This window comes from Cladophialophora carrionii, assembly GCF_000365165.1.
Source record: "Cladophialophora carrionii CBS 160.54 unplaced genomic scaffold supercont1.1, whole genome shotgun sequence".
Lineage (NCBI taxonomy): Eukaryota > Fungi > Ascomycota > Eurotiomycetes > Chaetothyriales > Herpotrichiellaceae > Cladophialophora > Cladophialophora carrionii.
In genome coordinates this window covers 2,294,173-2,315,832 of record NW_008481816.1, presented here as the reverse complement: position 1 = coordinate 2,315,832, position 21,660 = coordinate 2,294,173, and the positions used below count along the sequence as shown (strand labels likewise).

Genomic DNA, 21,660 nt, shown 5'->3' with positions numbered 1-21,660 from the left:
CCTCAGGGTCAGCAGAGCGTCTCGCAGAGATGCTCCGGAAGCTCGCGGCGCAGACGTGGGTGCAGCTGAAAGACGAAACTGTAGAAGCGGATGAGCCCATGGCCGTATCTGCGACGAACGCCGCCACCCAGCTATGTACCTCAGAAGAATTCTAGGAGACTTGAAAGACTTCAAAGCCTGCCAAGCAACGAAATAACCCAACTCAATCCTTTTTATACAGCCTAGTCTCAAGATCTCTGAAGCCCAAGGGCATCGCGCTTCGGACGCCCGTCCTGATTTTCCGTTTCCTTCCCACTGTTTATTGCCCTTGCTGCTCCTTCTTCTCCTCCGCTTGTTCTTGCGTCAAGATCTTCACCGCCTCCTTGTTTCCAATATAACTCAGGCCGCTCCAGATGGTCGTCCCACCCACAAGATAGTACCACCCCTCCATCACGCCCCAGAGATTCCATGCGTCGACCAACCCCACAGGCAACACGGGCAACAACATTGCATTTCCGACAAGCAACAACTGTAGAAACGTGTTGATCTTCGAGATTTCAGTGGGATGAACCTCCGCGCTCGGCAAACTAAAGTCCCAATACCTTGCCATCGTCTTCGGTGGCGGCAAGCTAATCCATCGGAAGTAAATCGCAGATATCGCCAATGCAACGTCCCTGCCCAAAACTATCACCGCGAGCCAGATCGGAAGGGTCCCATTGAGCGTGAGGGTGACGACGCACGTGGTCATCAGGATTTTGTCAGCCATGGGGTCAATGACTGTCCCTACGACGGTCTGTTGGTGGAAGCGTCGTGCGAGGTAGCCGTCGATGAGGTCCGTAATTCCCGCGTAAGCGAAAAGGCAGACGGCCGGGACTGGATTGTGAGTGAGGACGAAATAGCCGACCAAAGGGGCCGCGACGAGGCGAGTGAAGGTTAAAGCGTTGGGAAGAGTATAGATGTTTTCGTGGACTTGCGGGAGCAGGCGTTTGGGAAGCAGGGTCCGTGGGGCGGATGGCGTCGAAGAGCTGGTCAGGACGTCAGTGAACACTCGTCGTTGAAGTATACTGGACGACAGGTACAATATCCAGCACCGTCTTCGCTTCGATGCCGTCACCCTCAGGTTGTGCATCGGCTGGTACTTTGACCAAGCGCCAAAGTATTGCACCGTAAGCCAGACACAACAACGCCGTGGGTGCTACGGATCGAAGCCAGTGGAGATAAATCTTTTTCAGGGCTGGCCTGAAGAACATTGCTCATACCTGCTTGTCTCCCTTCCTGCTTCATCCTTCGAAACCTCATCCTTTCCTTGCAGCCGGTGTACTGTCCTTGAAAATCTCCGCGCCTGTAGACACAGGGCGTTCAGAGTACATCGTGTGTGTGAGCCCAGCGTACTTTGTAATGGCCTGGTGTGCGACCAGATCCTTGTTTGGCTAAAGGCTTGCTGTTTCGAATGTGGAAGCCGAGTTGACAGCGACCGACCGGCTCCGCAAGATGTTGATAAACATCCCAAACCCTGACTGTAGCCTCGCTGAGTGAGTATGGCAAGGCCGGACCTTGGTCGAACTTTTGTCCCCATCCCTGCTGGACGGGCTGATAATGTCATGATGCCGGTGTCGATACCGACATTGTGCCTCGCCAATAAAGTCATGCAGTTCAAAAAAACAAACCCGTTCCCGTGTGACGCGACCAGAAGTGTCCGTGGAACAAAGTTAGGCGTTCTAAGCTATTTTTGACAGTAACCCACCTCCGATGCGTGCGACTCGGAGGCTCTTTGCAGGTTGGATAGATGACGACCAAAGGAATGGCGTTGGCTGGCAGAGGGAATGACAGCAGACCTCGACGCGTGAGGTCCAAGTCCAAGTTCTCACAACCGACGGATGACTAAGCAGCGACCGCCCAGCAGCTGGTCCGCGACATGGAGAGCAGGCACAGGCAATTTTAGCACGACTGACATGACTGTCCAAAGGCGTACTCGGCGTGTTACGGCACTCTTGGGGCGGAAGTGATTGTGATACAGATAGATATTGTACAGAGCGATACAATCACTGCACATGGGAGACCACACCGCCATGCAACCATTGTAAATCCGACAATCACCCCATCCCTGTTTGTAGAGTGCGAGGTGTATGTCATGCCGAAGCATCGACTTGACCCAGGACGGCGTTGTCTTCGAGCACCATCTCTTCCGCTGACAGTTTGCGACTATTCTTCTTTGCGAATCTCAACAGCCTCAAGGCTCCATGCGGCGTCACGCCTTCCACGCGTCTCGCCATGCCTACGCTTGCGGGCCTGACCAGCTTCAAGACTTCCCTTTCGCCAATGCTCAGCCCGAACACTGAGTCATAATCCAGGTCTGCAGGTAGAGCCAGTGATTCGTCCCTCGCGAATGCCTCTGCCGCCTTCTGTTGCAAGGAGATGTAAGGCGCATAAATACTCTCGATCGATACTCTGTTTTTGATCTTGGGCTCGTAGTTGTCGATGTCCGGCAATGTTTGAACCTTTTCAGCAAGGCTGCTTATATCGACGCCAGATACTCTGAGCATATCAAATGCACTACGCCGGTTCGAGTCGATACGTGACGGAAAGCCCATCTTAACCCATTCGGTGCTCGGATAGCGCACTTCTTCGAGCTTGCGTTGAAGTTCGGCCATCTGGCCTCGAGTCTCGCAGAAGTGAGCCCACCGCTTATCGCTCACCACGCCAGCCTCGCGGCCTTTTTCGGTCAAACGTAGGTCTGCGTTGTCGGCGCGACAGCTCATGCGGTATTCGCTCCGAGCCGTAAACATCCTGTAGGGCTCACTTACGCCCTTCGTGATGAGGTCGTCAATGAGAATGCCGATGAATGCTTCTGCACGAGAAAGCGTGAACGGCTCTTTGCCCTGTGCGGATAGACCTGCATTGATACCAGCAATAATCCCTTGTGCTGCGGCTTCTTCGTAGCCGGTGGTGCCGTTGATCTGGCCCGCCATGAACAGCCCTTTGATGAGCTTGGTTTCGAGGGTAGGAAACAGGTTGCGAGGGTCGATGTAGTCGTATTCTACGCCGTAGCCTGGCTGAAGCATCTTGACGTTCTCCAGACCTTTGACGGTCTTCAGCATTGCGTATTGTGCATCTGCTGGTACAGTCATGCTGATGCCATTGGGATAGATGATCTTATTAGGCTCCAGACCTTCGGGCTCCAGCCAGATCATGTGCCTCTCCTTGTGCCGGAACTTGATGATTTTGGACTCGAGGGAGGGACAGTAGCGTGGCCCTCGGACAGTCTCTCGGATGTGTATTGATTTATCAAGGTTGTCTCGAATAATTTGGTGTGAGGCTTCGTTCGTGTAAGTAGTCCAGCAGTTCAGCTGCCCTTTGTCTCCGACCTCCACGGTGTCATTGAGGTATGAGAACGGCGTGGGTGGCGAATCACCTGGCTGGACTTGGAGAGCACGGAAATCAATGCTGTCTCGATCCAGCCGTGGCGGAGTTCCAGTCTTGAGCCTGCCCAACGTGAAGCCTGCACTCCGTAAGGACTTGCTCAGCCCAAAGGTAGCGGCTTCGCCCATCCTTCCAGAGGGATACGCTTCGAGTCCAATATGTATTTCGCCACCAAGAAATGTTCCTGTTGTGATGACCACATGCGATGCAGGAATAATCCGGCCATCCTCAAGGCGAATACCAGTAATTCGCCCCTGTGTGATCGTATCGTTTGAGTCGATCTGATCCCGCGATACAATAATGTCGGCCACTTTGCCTTCCACCACGCTCAAGTTTGGTGTCGATAGCATCTCTTCCCGCATATATTTCTTGTAGAGGTCTCGGTCAATCTGCGCTCTAGGCCCCCATACCGCGGGTCCTTTCTTGACGTTCAACATGCGAAACTGTATCCCCGCTCTGTCGATAATGCGCCCTGCGACCCCGTCCAGCGCGTCGATCTCCCGGACCATGGTGCCTTTGCCAATGCCGCCAAAACTGGGGTTGCAGGAACAGACGCCTAAGTTGGAGAGCGAGGGAGTGACAAGGGCGGTGCGAGCCCCAGATCGTGCTGCGGCGGCACTGGCTTCAGTGCCTGCATGTCCGCCGCCGATGACAATAACATCGTATGGTCTGTCGAGAGGTCAGTATTCGGGATGCAAGTCCGTAAGTGCTCGCAGGTACCTGATGTCGCCCGCCACAGCTGCGAAGGAACGACGCTGCCGCAAGATGCGTGACCTTGTTCGCGGAGTATGGCCCCATGTTAGAGGGCCAGACGGCCGGAGAACCAGCTTCATGGTGACTTGAGAACAGATTCACGATGCAGAGTAATGCGTCGCAGATTGAAGGGCGACAATATTTCGCAGGTACGGTTAAACTTCGGTGAGCGCCGGCTGAAGAAGCGAGAATCAGTCAGTGACAATTTGATGAGAGTCTGGCAGAACACAACAGGAGCAATCTGGCCCTAGACATCCTCGAGTATTTCATCCCGAGTCATGAAGTCTCTCTCGGCAGTGCCTGTCGACAATAGGCTGCACCTGAGAGCCCCTTCACCCGTTCGTCTCTGCTCCTCGTCCAGCTACCACAACGTTCGTCTCTGCCCCGGATCCACCAAGCGAGCATCTTACGCCTCATCTAAAAAACAAGTGAGGATGTTGGCTCAAGCTTCGAATTTTACGTCTTCTTTAGGACGGATGTTTGGCTTGCAAGTGAAGGTTTTGACATTATGCTCGGTCTGTGCCTATCCGTGCTGTCATGGAGTAGGTCAATCTTCTCCATTCATTTACGCGGACGACAGATATCTTTGACTCTGCTCCACGAAGCCGTCACGAACTCGTACATCTGCGTATGGTAGACACTCTACCATCATACAGTTCCTACAGTCCGGCTCCAACCAAACCAGGGATATCTGGCTTTTTCACCCAGCTACCACGCAGAAACGCCCCTTGCGACGTCCACTTTCCTTCATAGAAGACCGAGCCAGCCCACATGCCCTCGATAAAGCCCTCTCCAACCCACCTTCCTTTGGTAAAGAGGCCATCTCGCCATTTACCTTCGAAGAACTTTCCGTCGCCCTCGGCATGCCATGTAACCCAGACACCCTTGATGAGCCTCCCGTCCAGCCACTTGCCTTCAACGAACTCCTCGTCGTTTACCCATTGGCCTTCCACGAATTGAGACTCACATAGCGCGCCATCGACCATGCGTGTAGGGATGAAATTCCCCTGGAAGAACCTCGATGAAGCTGGAGGTTGGCCAAACCAATATCCTTTAACGAATTTCCCGTCGATAAATCCTCCCCTGATGAATAGGCAATGAATGATTCTGCCATGGATGATGCCCACCATGGCGGCTTGGTCTGAAGGGCTCAATTCCAGAAGCGGCTCGTACTCGACGGCACCAGGCCAATGACTCATCTCTGACTCATCGACTTTTGCGGTGATTAGACTCTTGTCGATCTCAAAGTTATGAACATCATTCCAGACAGAGTTGTCGAGCCAAGAGGTTGAACGGATCATTGATGTTCTTAGCAGTAAGTCAAACGACTCAACGTCCTCACCCCACGCATTCTTCCTGATAACACTCCCTTCAAATCTGGCTTCGAACCCGAGGGCGACGAGATCGACATAGGTATCGCCAGCTATAACGAGAGCCTGAGACCGACTTCCACTCCAGCGGCGCCAGATCGCTTTCCGTAGGGTAGGGTGATACTTCCCGATTCTTGAGACGGTGGTGAGGAGTGCACGAATGCGGACCATCTGACGACGTTGAGCTTGGGCTCCTGTAACACCGAAATTTGCGCCACAGTAAGTCTCTGAAAGCCAACCAAGTCGGCGCAGATCAAGTCGAGGAACGCATTTCCAGCAAACGAATCCTGCAGATATCGGGTAATGACCAGGGGCAGTCCGAAACAGGCCTTCTTGATCTTGGCCGCGTTCTTCCTTCCGATCCCCCGGAATCTGTTGTCAGACTCGCAACATCTGCCGTGGATGAAGTGGTTCTGGAAAACGCGAACGTGATAACACTCGAAAGTGTTGTCGCCATATAGCACATCTGTGCCCTCGTCCTCGACCCTCTTGCACCTTCGGAACAAGGCAGGGACGCCTTGGTAGACAGCAAGGGAGTCCGTCCCAAGCATTTCATCTGGTTGGTAGTAGCATTTCAATTCGACATTGCTGTGCTTGACCAGAAAAGCCCGATAATCCCCAGTCGAAGTTCCGCCGGAAGACCCAGAAGTTGTTTCGTGGGATCGGACGATAAGCCTGAGAATAACGCGGGCTGGGACAGTGAGCCATCCATCCAACAGACACGGGGGTATTCCAGCACTTACGTGTTCATTGATCAGGACACCCAGGGCCTGATGGCGTCCACTGCAACATTACCTGAAGAGCCTGCCATTCTGCACAATTCAGGTTGTTTGCTGAACACGAAACAGAAAAGTGTGGAAGTATCTCAGATATCAAGCTGAATCTTAGCCTTGCCGTCGCAAGCGAGTGTGGAGGTAGATGGGACGGTGCTGGATAAAGTCGAAGGTTCCGGGCGGTAGATATGGTACTGTATACATATTCCAGGGAAGCCATTGACGGAAACTCCAGCCAGTTCACTCATAACAGGCAGTGAACTTATTGGCCGACCCTCACCCATAGTGAACGAAAGCAAGGAGCCATGGTTCACAGGTCTCTCAACCTTCCCAGCGTGTCACAGTTGAGACCATTGCCGGAGAGATTCCATGCCATGTCGAGGCGTGGCAATGCTCTTCAACGCCGGTATTTTGAGTTGGTCATCGAGCCTGAGGGCCCAAAAGGAGACACCATGACCACGAATCCATAGCTATGTTGCCGGAAACAATGGTTAGTGGACGTAATTCAGAGTTTAAATGCACCTGTCGAGACTGAAAGATGCCCGTCCTTCCCTTGTAGAACTGGAGGTCATTTTGCATACAGCGGTACCGTGGGCCATGCATGGCTGATATATCACCCAGCCCATCCAACCCACCCTGGCCATTTGGTTTGTTTGTTCGTTCGCCCTCTTCGTTCCTTGTTCTCCCTCCCTCCTCCTTTTTCTGATAGGCTGGATCAATCAACAGGTAGACGAACGCCTGCCAGGAAAGATGTCATGCATAAAGACCCGCAGCCTTGCTACTCCTTGATTCAATATGTCAACGTATCGATGCATCAATGTATGACTGTACGTCACGTCTAGTAGCTACCCGCATTGGTGTCTCGAGGATGACTAGAAGGAGGCAGAATACACACTGCCGCGTCGGAAAGCCCAGACAATCCGGGAAGAGCCATGGAGGATTTTGTCAATGTCCGAGAAACCAAGTGCAGTGCATGGGGCATATTCTGTAAAGAGTCGCAACCAACTTCAAGCTGTGATAGCGGCGAACCGCCGTCCTTTCAAGCCCAACAAGCCAGAGATCGTCATTAGTGCCCCGAGAGCCCGCAAATGTTTGTAGGCGTTGTTTCATCCACATCCACCCACGTTCCTGTCTTAGGCCTGCCTGCTCACGAGTAAAGGCATATTCCCTCGGTGGCTTGCGACATGTTGCTTGTACTCAACACGTGGAGGTCCGTGGACTCTGGTAATCTTGTGGACTCACCATGAACTTGTTCACATCCCGTCTCAGACAGGATAGAGGTGATTCTTGAGTTCTCGCTGCGTACAGAAAGCACCAATTTCATGACGTTACAGGACCCAGAGCGTTCGCTCGTGTCGGTGCTGTTTTCGCCATTCAACATTGACTGAATAGGTACGACTCGGCCGCTCTTCTCCCTTCTGTGAGCGGTTGGAGATTGTTTGCGAAATGCGGGGCAAAAGCATCTGCAGTCGAGCCTCTGGAAGCAGGCAACCATGTCGCCTCACCCATTGCTTGGTATGGCCACTCTGTCACCTAGCGACTGACTCACTTGATTGGAGGCATAGTATTCACTTGAAGTCTCCTCATAAATGTGCGGCATGCGACTCAGCTCTCTGTTCGTCGCATGCCTCCAGGTTCGTTTAAAGGCATGATCAGATCTCATCCAGCATTCCAGCATGGCGGCATTAAACTTGGCACAGATCAAGCTGCTTATGCTCTTGACACTTCTCCTTACAGGCGACTCCCTCTGCGCTCGAGTAACAAACCCTAAGAAAGTTCCTAAGAACGCAGTTCTTCTCTCCAAGGTGTCTGCGCTCACAGCGCGCGCAGGCAAACAGACCACCTCGCGACGAGTCTCGCCTGTTCCTCAATTACAATGCGTCGGCCCATCAAGGATATGCAGTCTCTACGCGGTAGATGTCATGCGATGTACCAACGAAGGGTCCGACTATGAAGACGGCAATGTGCAGTGGAGCTGCAAGGCTTCCCTGCCAGAAGAGTTCAAGCTCGGAAGCACAGACGTGACCTGCGAGGGCTACGAGAGCAGCGAAGACCCGTACGTCCTCAAGGGAAGCTGCGCTGTCGAATACAGGCTGTTATTAACAGAGAAGGGAGAGCAAAAGTATGGGTCTGGGAGCTGGTTTGATCACGGTGGCTCTAATGGCAGCACAAACAAAGGAGAGAAGATTGCGGGCTATTTGTTCATGGCACTATTCGTGCTCGTGTTGTTCATTATTATCCGCGGTATCTACAACGCCTGGCGCAACGAAGCACCAAGGAGAAGACCTCGGGGAGGTGGTGGCTTCGGAGGGTTTGGTGGTGGGGACGATGACAACGACCCTCCCCCTCCATATGATCCGGGACCGCCTCCGCGGCCTAAGAAAGCGACGTGGTCGTCAGCCTCAAGCTCACGAACCGGGACATCGACCGGAGGACAACAGGATCAGGGGTGGCGGCCAGGATTTTGGACCGGCACAGCTGCTGGAGCTGCTGCAGGGTATTTTGCAGGAAGAGGTGCCCGCACACAGCCTGATCCACCACAAGTGAGACCAGCATACGGAGGCGGTTGGTTTGGAGGAGGCAACGGTGGCTATACTGCACCCACGAGGCCGTCACCACCCTCGTCAAGGACAGCGAGCTCTTCGAGCTCAAGTTACTCCAGCACGAGACACGAAAGCACTGGGTTCGGAGGGACAAGCAGGCGGTAAGGGAGACCTTGCGCCGCGGTTTCCTGCCCACAGGAAGGCTTTGTGGATGGCTATTCTGCACCAGGATCCAGCCAAACGCGCTAAAGCCTTCGCTGAGACCGACGACGCAGTACGTGTACTGCGTGCACCGTAGAATTATACAAATAGCCTCTTGTTCCACTGAAACCCTCCTGACCAATGGGAGCGTTCACAAGAAGAATCGTGACGCGTAGGACGCGCGACCACGTGAATTTGAGTATCAACCATGCGTCAGCCTTCGCCGTTCAATCTATCTCCTACTCGTACTGCGTACGGAATAATTAAGCATCAAATCAAGGTGTCAGCCGTTCCAGATAACTGTTCCCAGGCCAAAGCCAGCATCTGTGCTGTTGGCAGCTTCTTGACAGAGACAGGGTTGAGCAGCAACCCATCTCCAGGCCTTCCCATCCATGCATCATAGGCATCTGGCATCCTTGCGCATTGCTCAACCATAGCCGACGTCGGAAAGCAGCGCTTGACAGACCTTTTGGGATATAACGACGGGACCGAAAAGAGCTCTTCATTGGCTCGAAGCAATAAACGCCATATGAACTTGTTCGTGAGTCCGGCACTAGTCATGGGTTCAGCGCATCTACCTCGCCTCACCTAGCCACGAACCTCCTGATGCTCTTTCCGCCCGCCCATCTACTCTTCATGCAAAGTCCATCACCATTAATGCGACTTGTTCAACGGAGAGACATTCCCGCAGACCTACTGGATTAGACGGCGAGACTGCAGAATTGTTGCAGCATTTTTGGCTGGATAAGTGCATGAAAGGCGCGCGCAACGGATCATCTGCCGGGTTGCGTCTAACAACGTCCGTCGCAGATGCCATCATCCGTCTTATCTTAGGTCGTTTGATCATCGATTGGAGTGTGTCCTTTGCGGTCGACAGCCCTATTTCCTTGTGAAGGACGCGCAGTATATTGGATCAAAGCCGTCCAAGCGTAACACGGCTCCTTGCTTGCTTGCCTCACTTGGCCGTGTGGGATCCAAAGTGTCAATTGAGGACTGATATTCAACACAATACATGCAGGCCAGGTGATCCCCTCGCAACCCATCTCTCACCTCAACCTCAGTTTCACCTTCATCGTACAAGAGCCGCATGGCAACACGACTCGCGTTTGGGAACAGTCTGGGTCGCTAGGTACCATTTATCGCCGACGATACACATCATACATTGAAGATTGGATCAACCTCGACATATCCCACTACGGTTGCTTCTTGGAAGGCGACGAACAGACCATTACCGCGGCAATTTTGCAACACCCGGCCTGGCGACAGCAGTGCTGCCTCGCTGGTTCACACCTATAGCTCTACCCTGGGAGTAGGGTGCAGGACGACACATACTGTATTTCCAGCACGACCACCTTTCTCGACTGGGCCAAACAACCTCAACTCCACCTCAACCTCGACACCATGGCACCCGAGATCGTGGACCTGATTTCCGACGACGAGGACGACGTCGTCTCCGTTCCCGGCCCCAGCAGCAACACACATCCCAAAGCAGGAAGGCAGGCCATCACAAACAATACGATCAACCCAGCACTCATATCACGCCCCAGAGCTACGGTTCAGATCCCCCGAGCCACCCAGGCGGACACTCCAAGCTCCACACCCAGCAGCCACACGGCGCAGAACAGCCCAGTCGGTGATGCGGCCCCGAAATCTATACACTCACCATTGTTCGTCCCATCAGGCAGCCCTGATCTTGAGGCTTACGACAACGACAACGGCAGCTGCACCGATAGAGGCAAAGGCAAAGGCAAAGGCCGAGCTGCTTCCATCCCAGAGATCGATCTATCGCAAGATCCCAACGATGAGAGTACCGATATTCCACCGCCACCCGCCGTCGACAGATCATGGGACTATGCCAACGGGGAATTCACCGAGGAAGACGCCCTGAAACAAGCCATCGCACTGTCATTGCAGGAACAGAGCCCAGGTCAAGATCACGATCAAGATGACGAGCAAGGTCAAGGTCAAACTCAACTAAGTGGAGAGGGATACACCTGTCCACGAAATACAGCAGCAGCAGCAGCAGCGACAGCGAAGCCGTTGCCAGACTGGCGGTCCTCGTCCTCCTCTCCCGTGAAGTACCCTGTTGAAATGACAGCCTCAACCTCAAATGCGACCCCGAACGCGCCGGATGCGCCACTATCATCATCATCATCATCGTTAATTTCGGCTGAGACTCGGCCCTCCACAGCTGCGCCCAACTCGACCACCAAAGCAACTCCCTCGTCAGAGCTGCGAGTCTCTGCCTCGAACTTGACGGACGGGCGTGGCGCCGACGAGGCCCCACCTCCATCATCCAGCACGTTTAGCCTCGCGGGCCTGGACCGCAGGAGAATGGAAGAAGAGCGCTTGGCCCGACTGAAGCGGAAGCACGGGCACGGGGAAACCCAAGACGAGCAGCAAAGCGAGGGTCCGAGTCCAAAAATCGCGAGGACGACCCAGCAGCGGCAGAGAACTATATCGCCACCGCCGCCCATCAAGATCAAGCAGGGTCTGAAGGATCAGGACAAGAACGACAGCGTTGAGATCGCAACATCAAGCAAGCGGGGCGGTCACAATACTCTTCCTCGGGATGCGGCCTCTCTTGACGACGACGACGACGATGGCGGCCCGAATACCACCCGCAAAACGACATGCTACTACCCTGACGGCGTTGCTCTCAAGACGCATGTCCCCAGCTATCCTGCCGCGCAGACAATCTCGTTTGCGTCTCTAATCTCGCCGCCGTCGCACCTCGAATCCGCCCTCCTGTCCTCTTTCAATTGGAATTTCGACTGGCTCTTCCCGCACTTTGAAACGCGACGGACGAAATTCCAGCTCGTCATGCACGCCAAATCGCTGGCCCAGCGAGAAACCATCGTGCGGGATTGGCAGGGCGTGCCCAACGTGAGGTTGACATTCCCGCCCATGGGCGGCAATGTCAATTGCATGCATAGTAAATTGATGTTGCTGTTCTACGCGAACGAGGCGGAGGCGGAGGCGGCGGTATGGAAGGGCGGCCAGCGGTGCAGGCTCGTCGTCCCGACCGCGAATCTCGTCGACTTCGACTGGGGCGTGGACTCCATCATGGAGAATACGGTCTGGCTGATCGACTTGCCTCTCCATGGGCCGTCGACCACGGCAGGACGCACGGAACCGCCGTTTCAGAAGTCGCTGAAGCAGTTCCTGAAGGCTCAAACTGTGCCGGACGACGTGTTGCGCAAGCTCGATCAGTTTGATTTCAGCAAGACGGCAAAATACGGCTTTGTCCACTCAATCGGCGGCGTGCACACTGGTCAAGCGTGGAGGACTACGGGGATTGGAGGTCTGGGCCGCACGGTCAGCGAACTCGGGCTCGCCACCAAAGATCCCATCCAGGTGGACTACGTGACCTCGTCGGTGGGCAGCTTGAACGACGAATTCATGCAGTCCATGTACCTCGCCGCGCAAGGGGACAGCGGATTGACAGAGTATAACAGACGACTCAACAAAAAACTATCCTCTGGCAGTCCACAGGGTAGTTGGAAACCAAACTTTCGGTTCTACTTTCCTAGCGACGCTACCGTCAGGGAATCGAGAGCCGGTCCCCAGAGGGCAGGCACGATCTGCTTTTCGATGAAATGGTGGCAGAATCCGAACTTTCCAAGGGCCAATATGCTCGATTGCTTGAGTGTTCGCGACCGCCTATTGATGCACAACAAGGTATGTCACAAGAGATGGCGACCGCGGTCTGTCGCAAGTGGGACTGACTGTTTCTTTCTTCGTGGTCCAGCTATTGTTTGCCAGGTACGCCTCATCCGTCGAGAAGTCCCAGTCAGGGAACGGAGGGTGGGTATATGTCGGTAGCGCGAACCTTTCGGAGAGTGCTTGGTAGGTTTGCTCCCGAGCTCGTTGGAGCGAGCCCTCCCCTGTCTGTGATTTGCGGGTGATCAAACAATCGGTAGCCTGAGACCTACTGTGTACTGACGTGCTTCTGTGTTTCACGGTAGGGGACGACTCGTGCAGGACAAAGCCACCAAAGAACCTAGACTCAACTGTCGGAACTGGGAATGTGGAGTCGTGATTCCAGTCCCGGCAAAAAGTAGCGACGCAAGGGATAGCAGTTTCAATGACGCAGGGCTGGCGTCTTTCGCCGACTATGTCCCGGTTCCGATAAGGTATCCCAGCGAGAGGATGGAAACAAAGAAGCCCTGGACAATGTCAGAGTATTGAGAGTGCTTCCTTGGTTTCAATCGCCGTCGATGGAAAGCGTGATGGGAAGCGTGATGGGAAGCGTGACTACCCAGCACATACTGGCTCGGAAGCTCAGCCTCGATGCAAGTGTCACTGACAGGCCGTGTGACATGGTCGTCGCATGTGATTGAGGGTGGACCTCCTGAGTATACACAGTATTAATCTCGAGGTTGATGCGTGCCGTGGGCTGCTCCGTATTCTGGGGGCTTGCAGTCACCTTAGTCACCGAGATGACCCGGAAGCCTCATTGGATGTTTCGAGAGGGTGTGGGTTGGTTAGCTATCTTGTTGACTATGCCGGAAACTGGCATCAGCCCCCCAACTAGTAGTTCATGCGTTTTCCACACCCCCTCCTGACGATCCGTAGGGAGGTGACAGGCAGACAGAATACTTGGCCAGGTCCAGTGCTAGTTAGAACGCTAGGTCCGTCCGGGCATGGCTCGGTTTGGGGAGTATTGGTTCAGACGTCAGCATTTCTCGAATGGTTTCGAAGACCGGTTCTCGACCATGCCAGTCCGAGCCGACCAATGCGCCAGGCACAGAACCAGGGTTCGGTTTCGTCGCCGAGCCTCGTAGTCCTCATGGTTGTTATCGTGCTCAGAGCGATGCGATCGAAGGTGCCGAGATGCCGACACATCCGGCCTCGTGAACTCGCCACCTCTTTCCCAGCTGCAACATGCAGTTTTCCCGGTGGCTCTGAACATGCATGCACGGGGATCTCTGCCCGGAGGATGAGGTAATGACTGCCTCGAATTTCTGCAGGGAACCCGTGATTCCTGCCTCATGCTCATGGCTCCCCAACTTTGGGCACACGAAAAGTGTGAATTTCCTCACAGGGCGATAGGGTTTCCGGGCGTGCAGATTTGTGGGCACATCAATCGTGGCCCATTCCGATTGTCGTAGTGGCCTGATTCTTCCTGATTGGGCGCCTCAAGGGCGAGCTGAAGAGGGTCCGCAGGTGCAGGCGGACCAAGTTCTTGACCGGCGGCTCGTTGTTCCTTTGGGCGTAGTGGGCTTTTGTTTGAGTTCGCCCCTGCAGCTGTTGTGTAACTTCGGCGATTAACACCACCAAGTTGCTTCGTATGCTCCCCGCAGTGGCTTTGCTGTCGCGTCTGAGGTATGGGGTAGAGAGGCGACAACGAAGTGTCCTGGTCTCATCAGTGCTGCCCGGCTGCAACTACTACGACCGATGCAGCGACGAAAGGGACGATCCCTCAAGCCGAGGCAGAGATACCCTGCGTGGGATGCCTATTGGTGTAGGCGAGGGCCGGGGAGGGACGACGAAATCCTGCTGCAGAAGAGTAATGCTTCCATTTTCGCTCTCGTATCATGCGGGGGATGTTTCGCTTGCAGGAGCTCGTCTTTGGCGTGTACTCGTAGCAACGATCACTTGTACCAAAGTAGGTGCTCGCGGCCTTGTGGCATCATCCGCCCTTCAGAGGTGGCGGGGCTTCGCGTGGGAAATGGCGACTACTGCTGGGAGAAGTTAGCTCATGGCCTCAGCTTAGAAAAGAACAGGGTGATAGTTGAGCGCAGGTGGTCAACTTGCCTGCTTTGAGAAAGGAAGACACGCTGCTGTGGATGAATAGACCAGCGCGACGGGGGCTGAGATGCGTCGTGGTCGCTGATCGGTGGTTCTAGATCTCGATTCTCGGAGCTGGCGGCCAGAAGGTCCTGTGAATGTGCATCGACTATTGCCTCTAGCCAGAGGTGTGCGAAGTCGTGCTTGTAGCCGAGCAAGGAGCACTCTAGCGGATTTCTGAATCTGCCTCAGCTGAGTGGGAACAACAGCTTTGCTTCTGGGGCCTTCTCAGTTCGTGTTGGGCCAAAAGTCCACACGCGGGCCGCAAAGATGATTGTGTGAGAACTCTGTTTGTCACAGCACAAGTGGCTTGCATAATAGACCCCGCCAACCCAGCACCTCCACACCTGCAGTACTCGTCTTCCCGCGATACATGGCCAGCGACATACGAGCATGGTGCTGGGTGTGCGGTTGCGAGCATGCATGGGCAAGGATACAGGCAGGAACAATATCCACATGTCAGGCATCTTGGACAGAGTTTGCTTTTCGCTTCGGATGACTCGCACGCTTAGCTCGGAACCACATTCCTGGGATGCAGTTTCGTGCTGAGCGGGCTTTCTACGGCGGGCGAATGCGGGCGGCGAAAGGAGAGCGCAGGAATGACTGGCTGCAGGAATCGATGGACACCGTAGTGCGGGCATCATGGATGTCATCGTCTTGGCTGCATCTCGAGTGGAAGGTCCTTCAGGCGCGCGCGCTCCCTCCCACCATTCCGGATCACATCGGTCACGCCTGGGGGGAGCCACCATCCTTCATGGTTCGCAAGCGAGCATCGATCGACTGTGGATCCAACCCCCCCGACTCCTTAGATAGAATTAGGATACGATTGGCAATCGGTCTTATCGAGGCCGTCCACTCCGATAAGGCCACAAACAACCGCACGAGAGGGCGATAGTACACGGTGCGGGCATTCTCAACTTGGTAATCCGAGCTGCCATGGATGCGTCCAGCAGCGAACCGCCAGAGCGGTGAACAATGCCAGTGGCTCCAGCCCACCCCTGGTAGCAGTGTTCGACCAGCATCGTTCCCGCGTCCGGGAGCTCTGGACCAGCCTTTCGGGACCGGGACCATGGCTGATACGCCTCGAGCTGGTCCAGGACGCGGTGCCGCCTGCATGCAAGACGAATCACAGGACTCTGTGACTACATCAACTCCATCTGCGACTTTTCTCATGCCACTTTAGTCGAGCGGCCGTGAAGACTCTGGTCATTGCGGGCTCGCCATCCGCCATCCGCCATTCCGTGCTCGTCATGTACTATGCATGTATGAATGACAGCTGGAGGTTCCACTGTTCCCCAGCGCCAAATAGCTCACACAGCATTCTATTTATTTGGGCTTTGAGGGCCCTAACTCGAAGCAGCGCGAAATGAAGGTGTAAAACAATCGTATGTGGCAGTAAGAGACGGGACATATGGCGGAATGAGCTGGATATAGGACATGTTGCGCGGTGGCCGATGGACGAGGCGCGGGCGACATTCACGGGAGCGGTGTCATGTGTCGCTTAGTATGGAAACAATTTCCCCTGACCTTCTTCTCGGTCGGTGTCGTCGCATCCGACTTTGGCCATGACATGACAAGCACTGAGGTGCAATCAGGGTTCGAACACGCTCCTGAACCCCGTCTCCGGCCGCGCAAGGCATTTGTTGACAACGTGCCGCCCGAAAGGATCCACTGATCAACTAGACTGTGACGGCTGGCAATTTGTTGGCTGTATGGACTCGTAGCTGATCATCAAGATGGGAATTCGAGAAAGCCGTCTGCACGGGCGCGTGGGCTTGACGGCCTTGCCTTGTCGATACCACCGAGTAGGTGAGAGCCGAATGAGTCAGTCCCTCCACTCGATTCTCGCCTCGTCAGCTGCCTCTGAGAATCGAACCAACTCGTGCATATCTGTCCCGCGTCAGGAGTGCCGTCAGTTGCAGGTCCACAGCTCGCCAGCACAAAAGGCACCGAGGGCGACATGAAACCACCAAAGACAATGATCGTCATCATTATGCAGTGGCTATTGCCCGCCTTCAAGCTCCTCTGATTTCTGCCCGGGCGTTTCGAGTTGTGGCAGGCCTATAGTTGGGCCCTCCGCCGCCCGATGTCAGAAGTCGTCGAGCCGTCACAGAGAATTAACTCGGCGATCAGCGCAGATGCTACTCGCAATGGCGAGCACATTCGTCCTTACTTGGCTGTGGAGGGGCCCGAGGAGCAATATTCAGCAATAGCTCAAGCACCTTCCGCGGTCGACACGTACGGCGAACTTGATTCGGTTCCACCAGCAGGTGCCAGGGAAATCATTGCGCGTCGCTAATACCCAGTACTAATGCGTGGAGAACCCATCCTTTTCAAAGCCGCAACCCCCACCCTCGGACTGGTGGCGTCTGAATAGTAGCTCGTTCGCTCGCATGGGCAAGACCCCTCTGTGCCCTCCTCAGCCCATCGGATCTTGCCCGTGCCTCGCACACACAGGGCTGGGAAGAGCCCGCTTGTGTTGTCGCGTGTGTTTGCGTGTACCCAGTACCCTAGTGAGAGTGGCCTCCAGAGACCACGCTGCATGGACGATCGATGTTCTCTACGCTCCCGTGCAAAAGAGCTCCCGCTATGAGTCAGGCCACCTGAATTGACCGAGAGCGCGGGAGCCTGTACCGATAGGCAGGCACGGTTTGGGGGCAGGCGCAACCATGCATCGAACCACTCGCCACTGCATGGCGGCGGGGCAGTCGCAAAGACCCTAGAGAGCCTAGGTAACTAGCAGTAGTCAGCTACGAGGTACGAGCACACGCTAGGGCCGATCGCTTGGCCGCTGGACGATCTGCTGCCAGTGCTGAGCAGCAGCACCAGCAGCACCAGCGTCGCCCTTTCCCGCCTTCGGCCCTCCTACACCCTACTGTGTACAAATGCCCCCCAAAGGTCAGCAGGTCAACCATCTGGACGATCTTGGGTCAAGTGCTCGCGGCGTGCTCTTTTCGATCCTTTACATAAACATTTGAACTGTATCTGTTGGCTGCCGCTGTCATACCTGACTCCATCCCACAAGGTTTACAAGCCCATCTAGCCACAGCTTCTCCAGACGGGCCTTGCGAGTGTAAGAGCGCCTCCGAGGTTCCGGAAAGTCAATCTCTTCTCCCCTGTCAGTTTGTCAGGTAACTTTCAACACACGACGAACAGTCTCTCTTTGGATGAAAGTCGTCACCTGTGACAACCTGTAAGGCTATCGGCGGGGAACGGCGTACTTTGACGAGCCTGTTCGGTCGGGAGGTAGTCATTGTCGCGGGACACACGCTCAGCACACCCTTTCGAGGCGTGACCTGCTTGAATCTACCGCATTATCGACAAAGCCATTCCGAGTTCCGCCAACTGGGTGCGTTGTCCTGCAACCGATGCATCACGCAAACAGCTGCTAAGTTATCCACCGTGAAGAGCCTGCAACGAGATTTTCCTCGAGTGTCGCTCTCCATCAAACCGCACAGTAATCTCCTGTCTGTCCAGAAACCAAGACTCCATCCCGAGCCAATCTCTTCAACCTCCTCAAGGAGACATTATAGGGATCGGGTGACCCGTGTGCAGCTGGTTCCACGTTCGCAAAGGAGTCCTGGATCTACATCTGCTGGCCGAAAGCGAAGACAGCCGCAACCTTCATCGTTCACGAAACCGGTCTCCGGCAAAGTCCACTCACTCTTCTTCGTTGCCCCTCCGGATTCGACACGCCGCAGGTTCATCAGGCCGAACGCGACCAGCATCATTCGTTCGCGCCCGCTGGGTCTTAAACTTTACGGAGCATCTGGATCGGTGCCTCTTTCAGGTGGCGGAGCGTATCATCAGCACTGCATTGGGATCGGCTGTGAAGTTAAAGTGAGCCTGTACCCCAGGAACTTGCGCAACTGAACTCAACCAGATCCAAGGCCTGTAGATCGTCCAGGAATTCAGCCCTGCGATCTCCTTTCAGACGCACCCCAGCCATTGCTCACGCACCACTGTCGTCAGGTCGAACTCTACCTGTACAAACACCCTTCCTCCTAGTGGCTACCCGCCGACGACAGTCGCACAGGTCCTCTGTCCTCCGACACGGGGAGCGCAGTGGCAGTCTGTTATATCTGCGTCTGCAGGCCCCAATTACCTTCAAACTTCTTTTTTACTTTCTCCTGCGGCTGTACACCTACACTTCAAGCTTCGGGTGGAGAAGGCCTTTTGGTCGCAGTTCATTCTCCTCGTTCTCCACGAACTCTGAGTATCTCTGGATCTCCTTCCCTTGCGTTCCCGGGAACGTCAGGTGCAGCGCTCTTTACACTACAGACCCGACGAAACATCACACGAACAAAAGCCTCCGGTCACAAGGTCGTCTTCCTCTTGCTCCAGGTTGACTTTCTGCCCTCCCAAGCAGCCCAGACTCTAGAGGCGCAAAGATTGCCCAAGGCTTTTGCTGGATACATACCAGTGCTCTCTGAGTTTCTGACAAGATTAGAGTCTTGGACATCCCGAAACTCTCACTCATAACCCTGCCACCACCCTGGAGCACATCCTCAGAAGACTATACAACAAGCCTTCGCCATGTCTTCCGGCGGAGCGGCGCTCCAGCCGACTTTCCAAGGCCATGTATCCACCACGCAGGACGCTCTCATCCTTTTCGAGGCTTGTCTACAAGGTCATCTTTCTCATGTACCACGGAGGCCTCATGATCGAGAACGCAGCAGCCTGATTCGAAGTGGATGTGTCTTTATCTACGAAGAGAATGCCTCTGGGATCAAGAGGTGGACAGATGGCGTCACCTGGAGTCCGAGTCGGATACTGGGAAACTTCCTCGTCTACCGAGAGCTCGACAGGCCGTTTCCGCCGGGCGAGAAGAAGAGGGCGATGAAAAAGCAACAGAGACGTCCGAGTCGCCCTGGTGAGCCTTATGCAAGATCATCCGAGACAGGCTCGTATGCCGACGGCCAGTCAACGGGGTATTCCCAGGATCGCACGACCTCGGCCGAGGTAGAGAGGCAACTGATCGGTTCTCTGGTCGACTCATACGGCTTCAAGCAGGACGGTCTGGTCAAGAAGACCATGAGTGTGACTGTCCAAGGCGTGACCCATCATTTAGTCAGCTACTACCACGTGAACGACGTCCTAAACACCCAGCTGCGAAGGCCCTCGGAGACTGAGAGCCTCACATACGTCCGACCGCGGCTTGAATTGACCCAAAAACAGAGCTTCCGGGCGCCCCTCGAGGAACAGAACGAAGTGGACGCGACTCAGAGCGCATACGGCTATCGCGTGAACGGAGCTGCCTATCCTCAGACGTCGTTCTACATGCCTCAAAGCTATCCGTCCGTGGCCCAGCAACCCAGTCAGTCTCCCTACCCCATGGGGGTCCCTGCCATTTCAACGGCGTACATGCACTCGTCCATCACCGCCCCTCACCTGCAGGGCCCGAGAAACGACTACGGACCATACGATCAAGCAGGGTACAATAGAAGCTATGAATCACTGAACGGTGCGATGACACCGACCTCGAAGTCCATTCCACCCACTCCGACAACCATGGCCCCAATGATATCAGATCGCGCACAACCCCAGGCGCCGATGTACCCTCCGATGAGCATGCAACGGCCGGTCAACAGTCTGAGCCCAGTATCGGTCGAGACTCACAACACCGTGCCATACCGACCCAGTCCATACCCTGTACATCACTCCGCTCCAGCCCAATTGGACCAGACCCGGCAAAGTCAGCACTCGCCGGTCCATGTCAAATACGAAGATCGCCGCGACCAGGCACCGCCACAGTCTCAAATGTACCAGAGTACTCGAACGGGTTTCTATGGTGAGGCAGCCAGCCAAGTCATGCATCAGCCCCAGTACTCACAGCAGCCTCCAATTCCACAATGGGTTGGGCAGGGTCATAGTGCCTAGGCTAGCCCTGTTTATTTGGCTCTTCTTGGGCTAGCTGCCGGTCACGGCATCAAGGTCGCGCCCAATCTAGTGTATTCGTTCACCATCATGCAAACGCTCTATGGAGTGTTCTGCGACCAGTGGCACGGGATGAAAGACACCCAGTGAGGAGAAGATTTGGATGAGACGCAGCAAGAAAAGCAGCAGAGAGGGGACAGCAAGTGCACGACGCCCAAGAACGCGGCCCAGGTACAATCAGTAGGGGAAGGCCTAGACTATTGTTGGCAAGAGGACTACAGTCACTGAGTATTTATTGATGAAGACTGTTTTGCGAACTCGTTCAGTTGATGGAGCGACCGGATGGGTTGTCGAGTCATTTCACAGGCGAAGAAAAGGGAAGAAAATGGAGTTGAGATATGACATGGCCGTCACGCCGTTATGGGAGGGTCTTTGAATTTTGGGAAAAGCCTGTACAGGGTGGCACATCTGATTTTAGTCGAATCCATCTATAACTGCTGCTCGTGATACGGCAGCTTTATTCTTCTGATTTGGTGGAGGGCAGGAATGTTTCCAACATGTTCCTTGCCTCTTAACACAGTCTCTTGAGTCTTTCTCGAATCTTTCGTCCACTCCTTCCTTTTCTTCCCAAGTTGGCCGCACTCTCCCAGTCCTCAAGTGAAGCAGCCCTCATAGCACGAGATATTGCTTCAGGCGCGGTACACTGGGAAGCATGAAAATGCTCCCACCGATTTCAGATCAAGTGTCTGCTCGAACGATTCCCCATCAACCTCACCTGTCAAACACGCCCTCTAGCCCAACAAGTGAAAATCCCAAAACGCAGTCCTCGCCTTGACGACTCGACGGCCAACCGCAACCTGGCATCTACGTTCTTTGAACTCTCCTTGATTACGTGCATCTACGATCAGCAACCGTGGCAAAGATCGCCACACGCCGGCGACTGTGGAGCTG

General features: G+C 54.7%; 6 protein-coding genes across 6 annotated transcripts; 3 read left to right on the top strand and 3 right to left on the bottom strand.

The window, feature by feature from the left end:
• Positions 1–298: 298 nt before the first annotated feature.
• G647_00812 (CDP-diacylglycerol-glycerol-3-phosphate 3-phosphatidyltransferase) lies at positions 299–1,108 on the bottom strand (the record flags this gene model as incomplete). The annotated part of the gene is made up of 2 exons (XM_008724215.1): positions 299–1,004; positions 1,071–1,108. 2 exons carry the CDS (start codon positions 1,106–1,108, stop codon positions 299–301), a joined length of 744 nt encoding a protein of 247 aa, XP_008722437.1.
• A 1,000-nt stretch (positions 1,109–2,108) lies between these two features.
• On the bottom strand, positions 2,109–4,232 carry G647_00811 (tRNA uridine 5-carboxymethylaminomethyl modification enzyme GidA; the record flags this gene model as incomplete). The annotated part of the gene is made up of 2 exons (XM_008724214.1): positions 2,109–4,068; positions 4,120–4,232. The coding sequence occupies 2 exons, from the start codon at positions 4,230–4,232 to the stop codon at positions 2,109–2,111; spliced, it is 2,073 nt and encodes a 690-aa protein (XP_008722436.1).
• Positions 4,233–4,811: 579 nt separating this feature from the next.
• G647_00810 (uncharacterized protein) lies at positions 4,812–6,333 on the bottom strand (the record flags this gene model as incomplete). The annotated part of the gene is made up of 3 exons (XM_008724213.1): positions 4,812–5,693; positions 5,762–6,213; positions 6,318–6,333. 3 exons carry the CDS (start codon positions 6,331–6,333, stop codon positions 4,812–4,814), a joined length of 1,350 nt encoding a protein of 449 aa, XP_008722435.1.
• A 1,638-nt stretch (positions 6,334–7,971) lies between these two features.
• On the top strand, positions 7,972–9,003 carry G647_00809 (uncharacterized protein; the record flags this gene model as incomplete). Its single annotated transcript, XM_008724212.1, has 1 exon — positions 7,972–9,003. The coding sequence occupies one exon, from the start codon at positions 7,972–7,974 to the stop codon at positions 9,001–9,003; it is 1,032 nt and encodes a 343-aa protein (XP_008722434.1).
• Positions 9,004–10,440: 1,437 nt separating this feature from the next.
• On the top strand, positions 10,441–13,230 carry G647_00808 (uncharacterized protein; the record flags this gene model as incomplete). Its single annotated transcript, XM_008724211.1, has 3 exons — positions 10,441–12,720; positions 12,791–12,888; positions 13,008–13,230. 3 exons carry the CDS (start codon positions 10,441–10,443, stop codon positions 13,228–13,230), a joined length of 2,601 nt encoding a protein of 866 aa, XP_008722433.1.
• A 6,138-nt stretch (positions 13,231–19,368) lies between these two features.
• On the top strand, positions 19,369–20,712 carry G647_00807 (uncharacterized protein; the record flags this gene model as incomplete). Its single annotated transcript, XM_008724210.1, has 1 exon — positions 19,369–20,712. One exon carries the CDS (start codon positions 19,369–19,371, stop codon positions 20,710–20,712), a length of 1,344 nt encoding a protein of 447 aa, XP_008722432.1.
• Between the last annotated feature and the right edge of the window lie 948 nt (positions 20,713–21,660).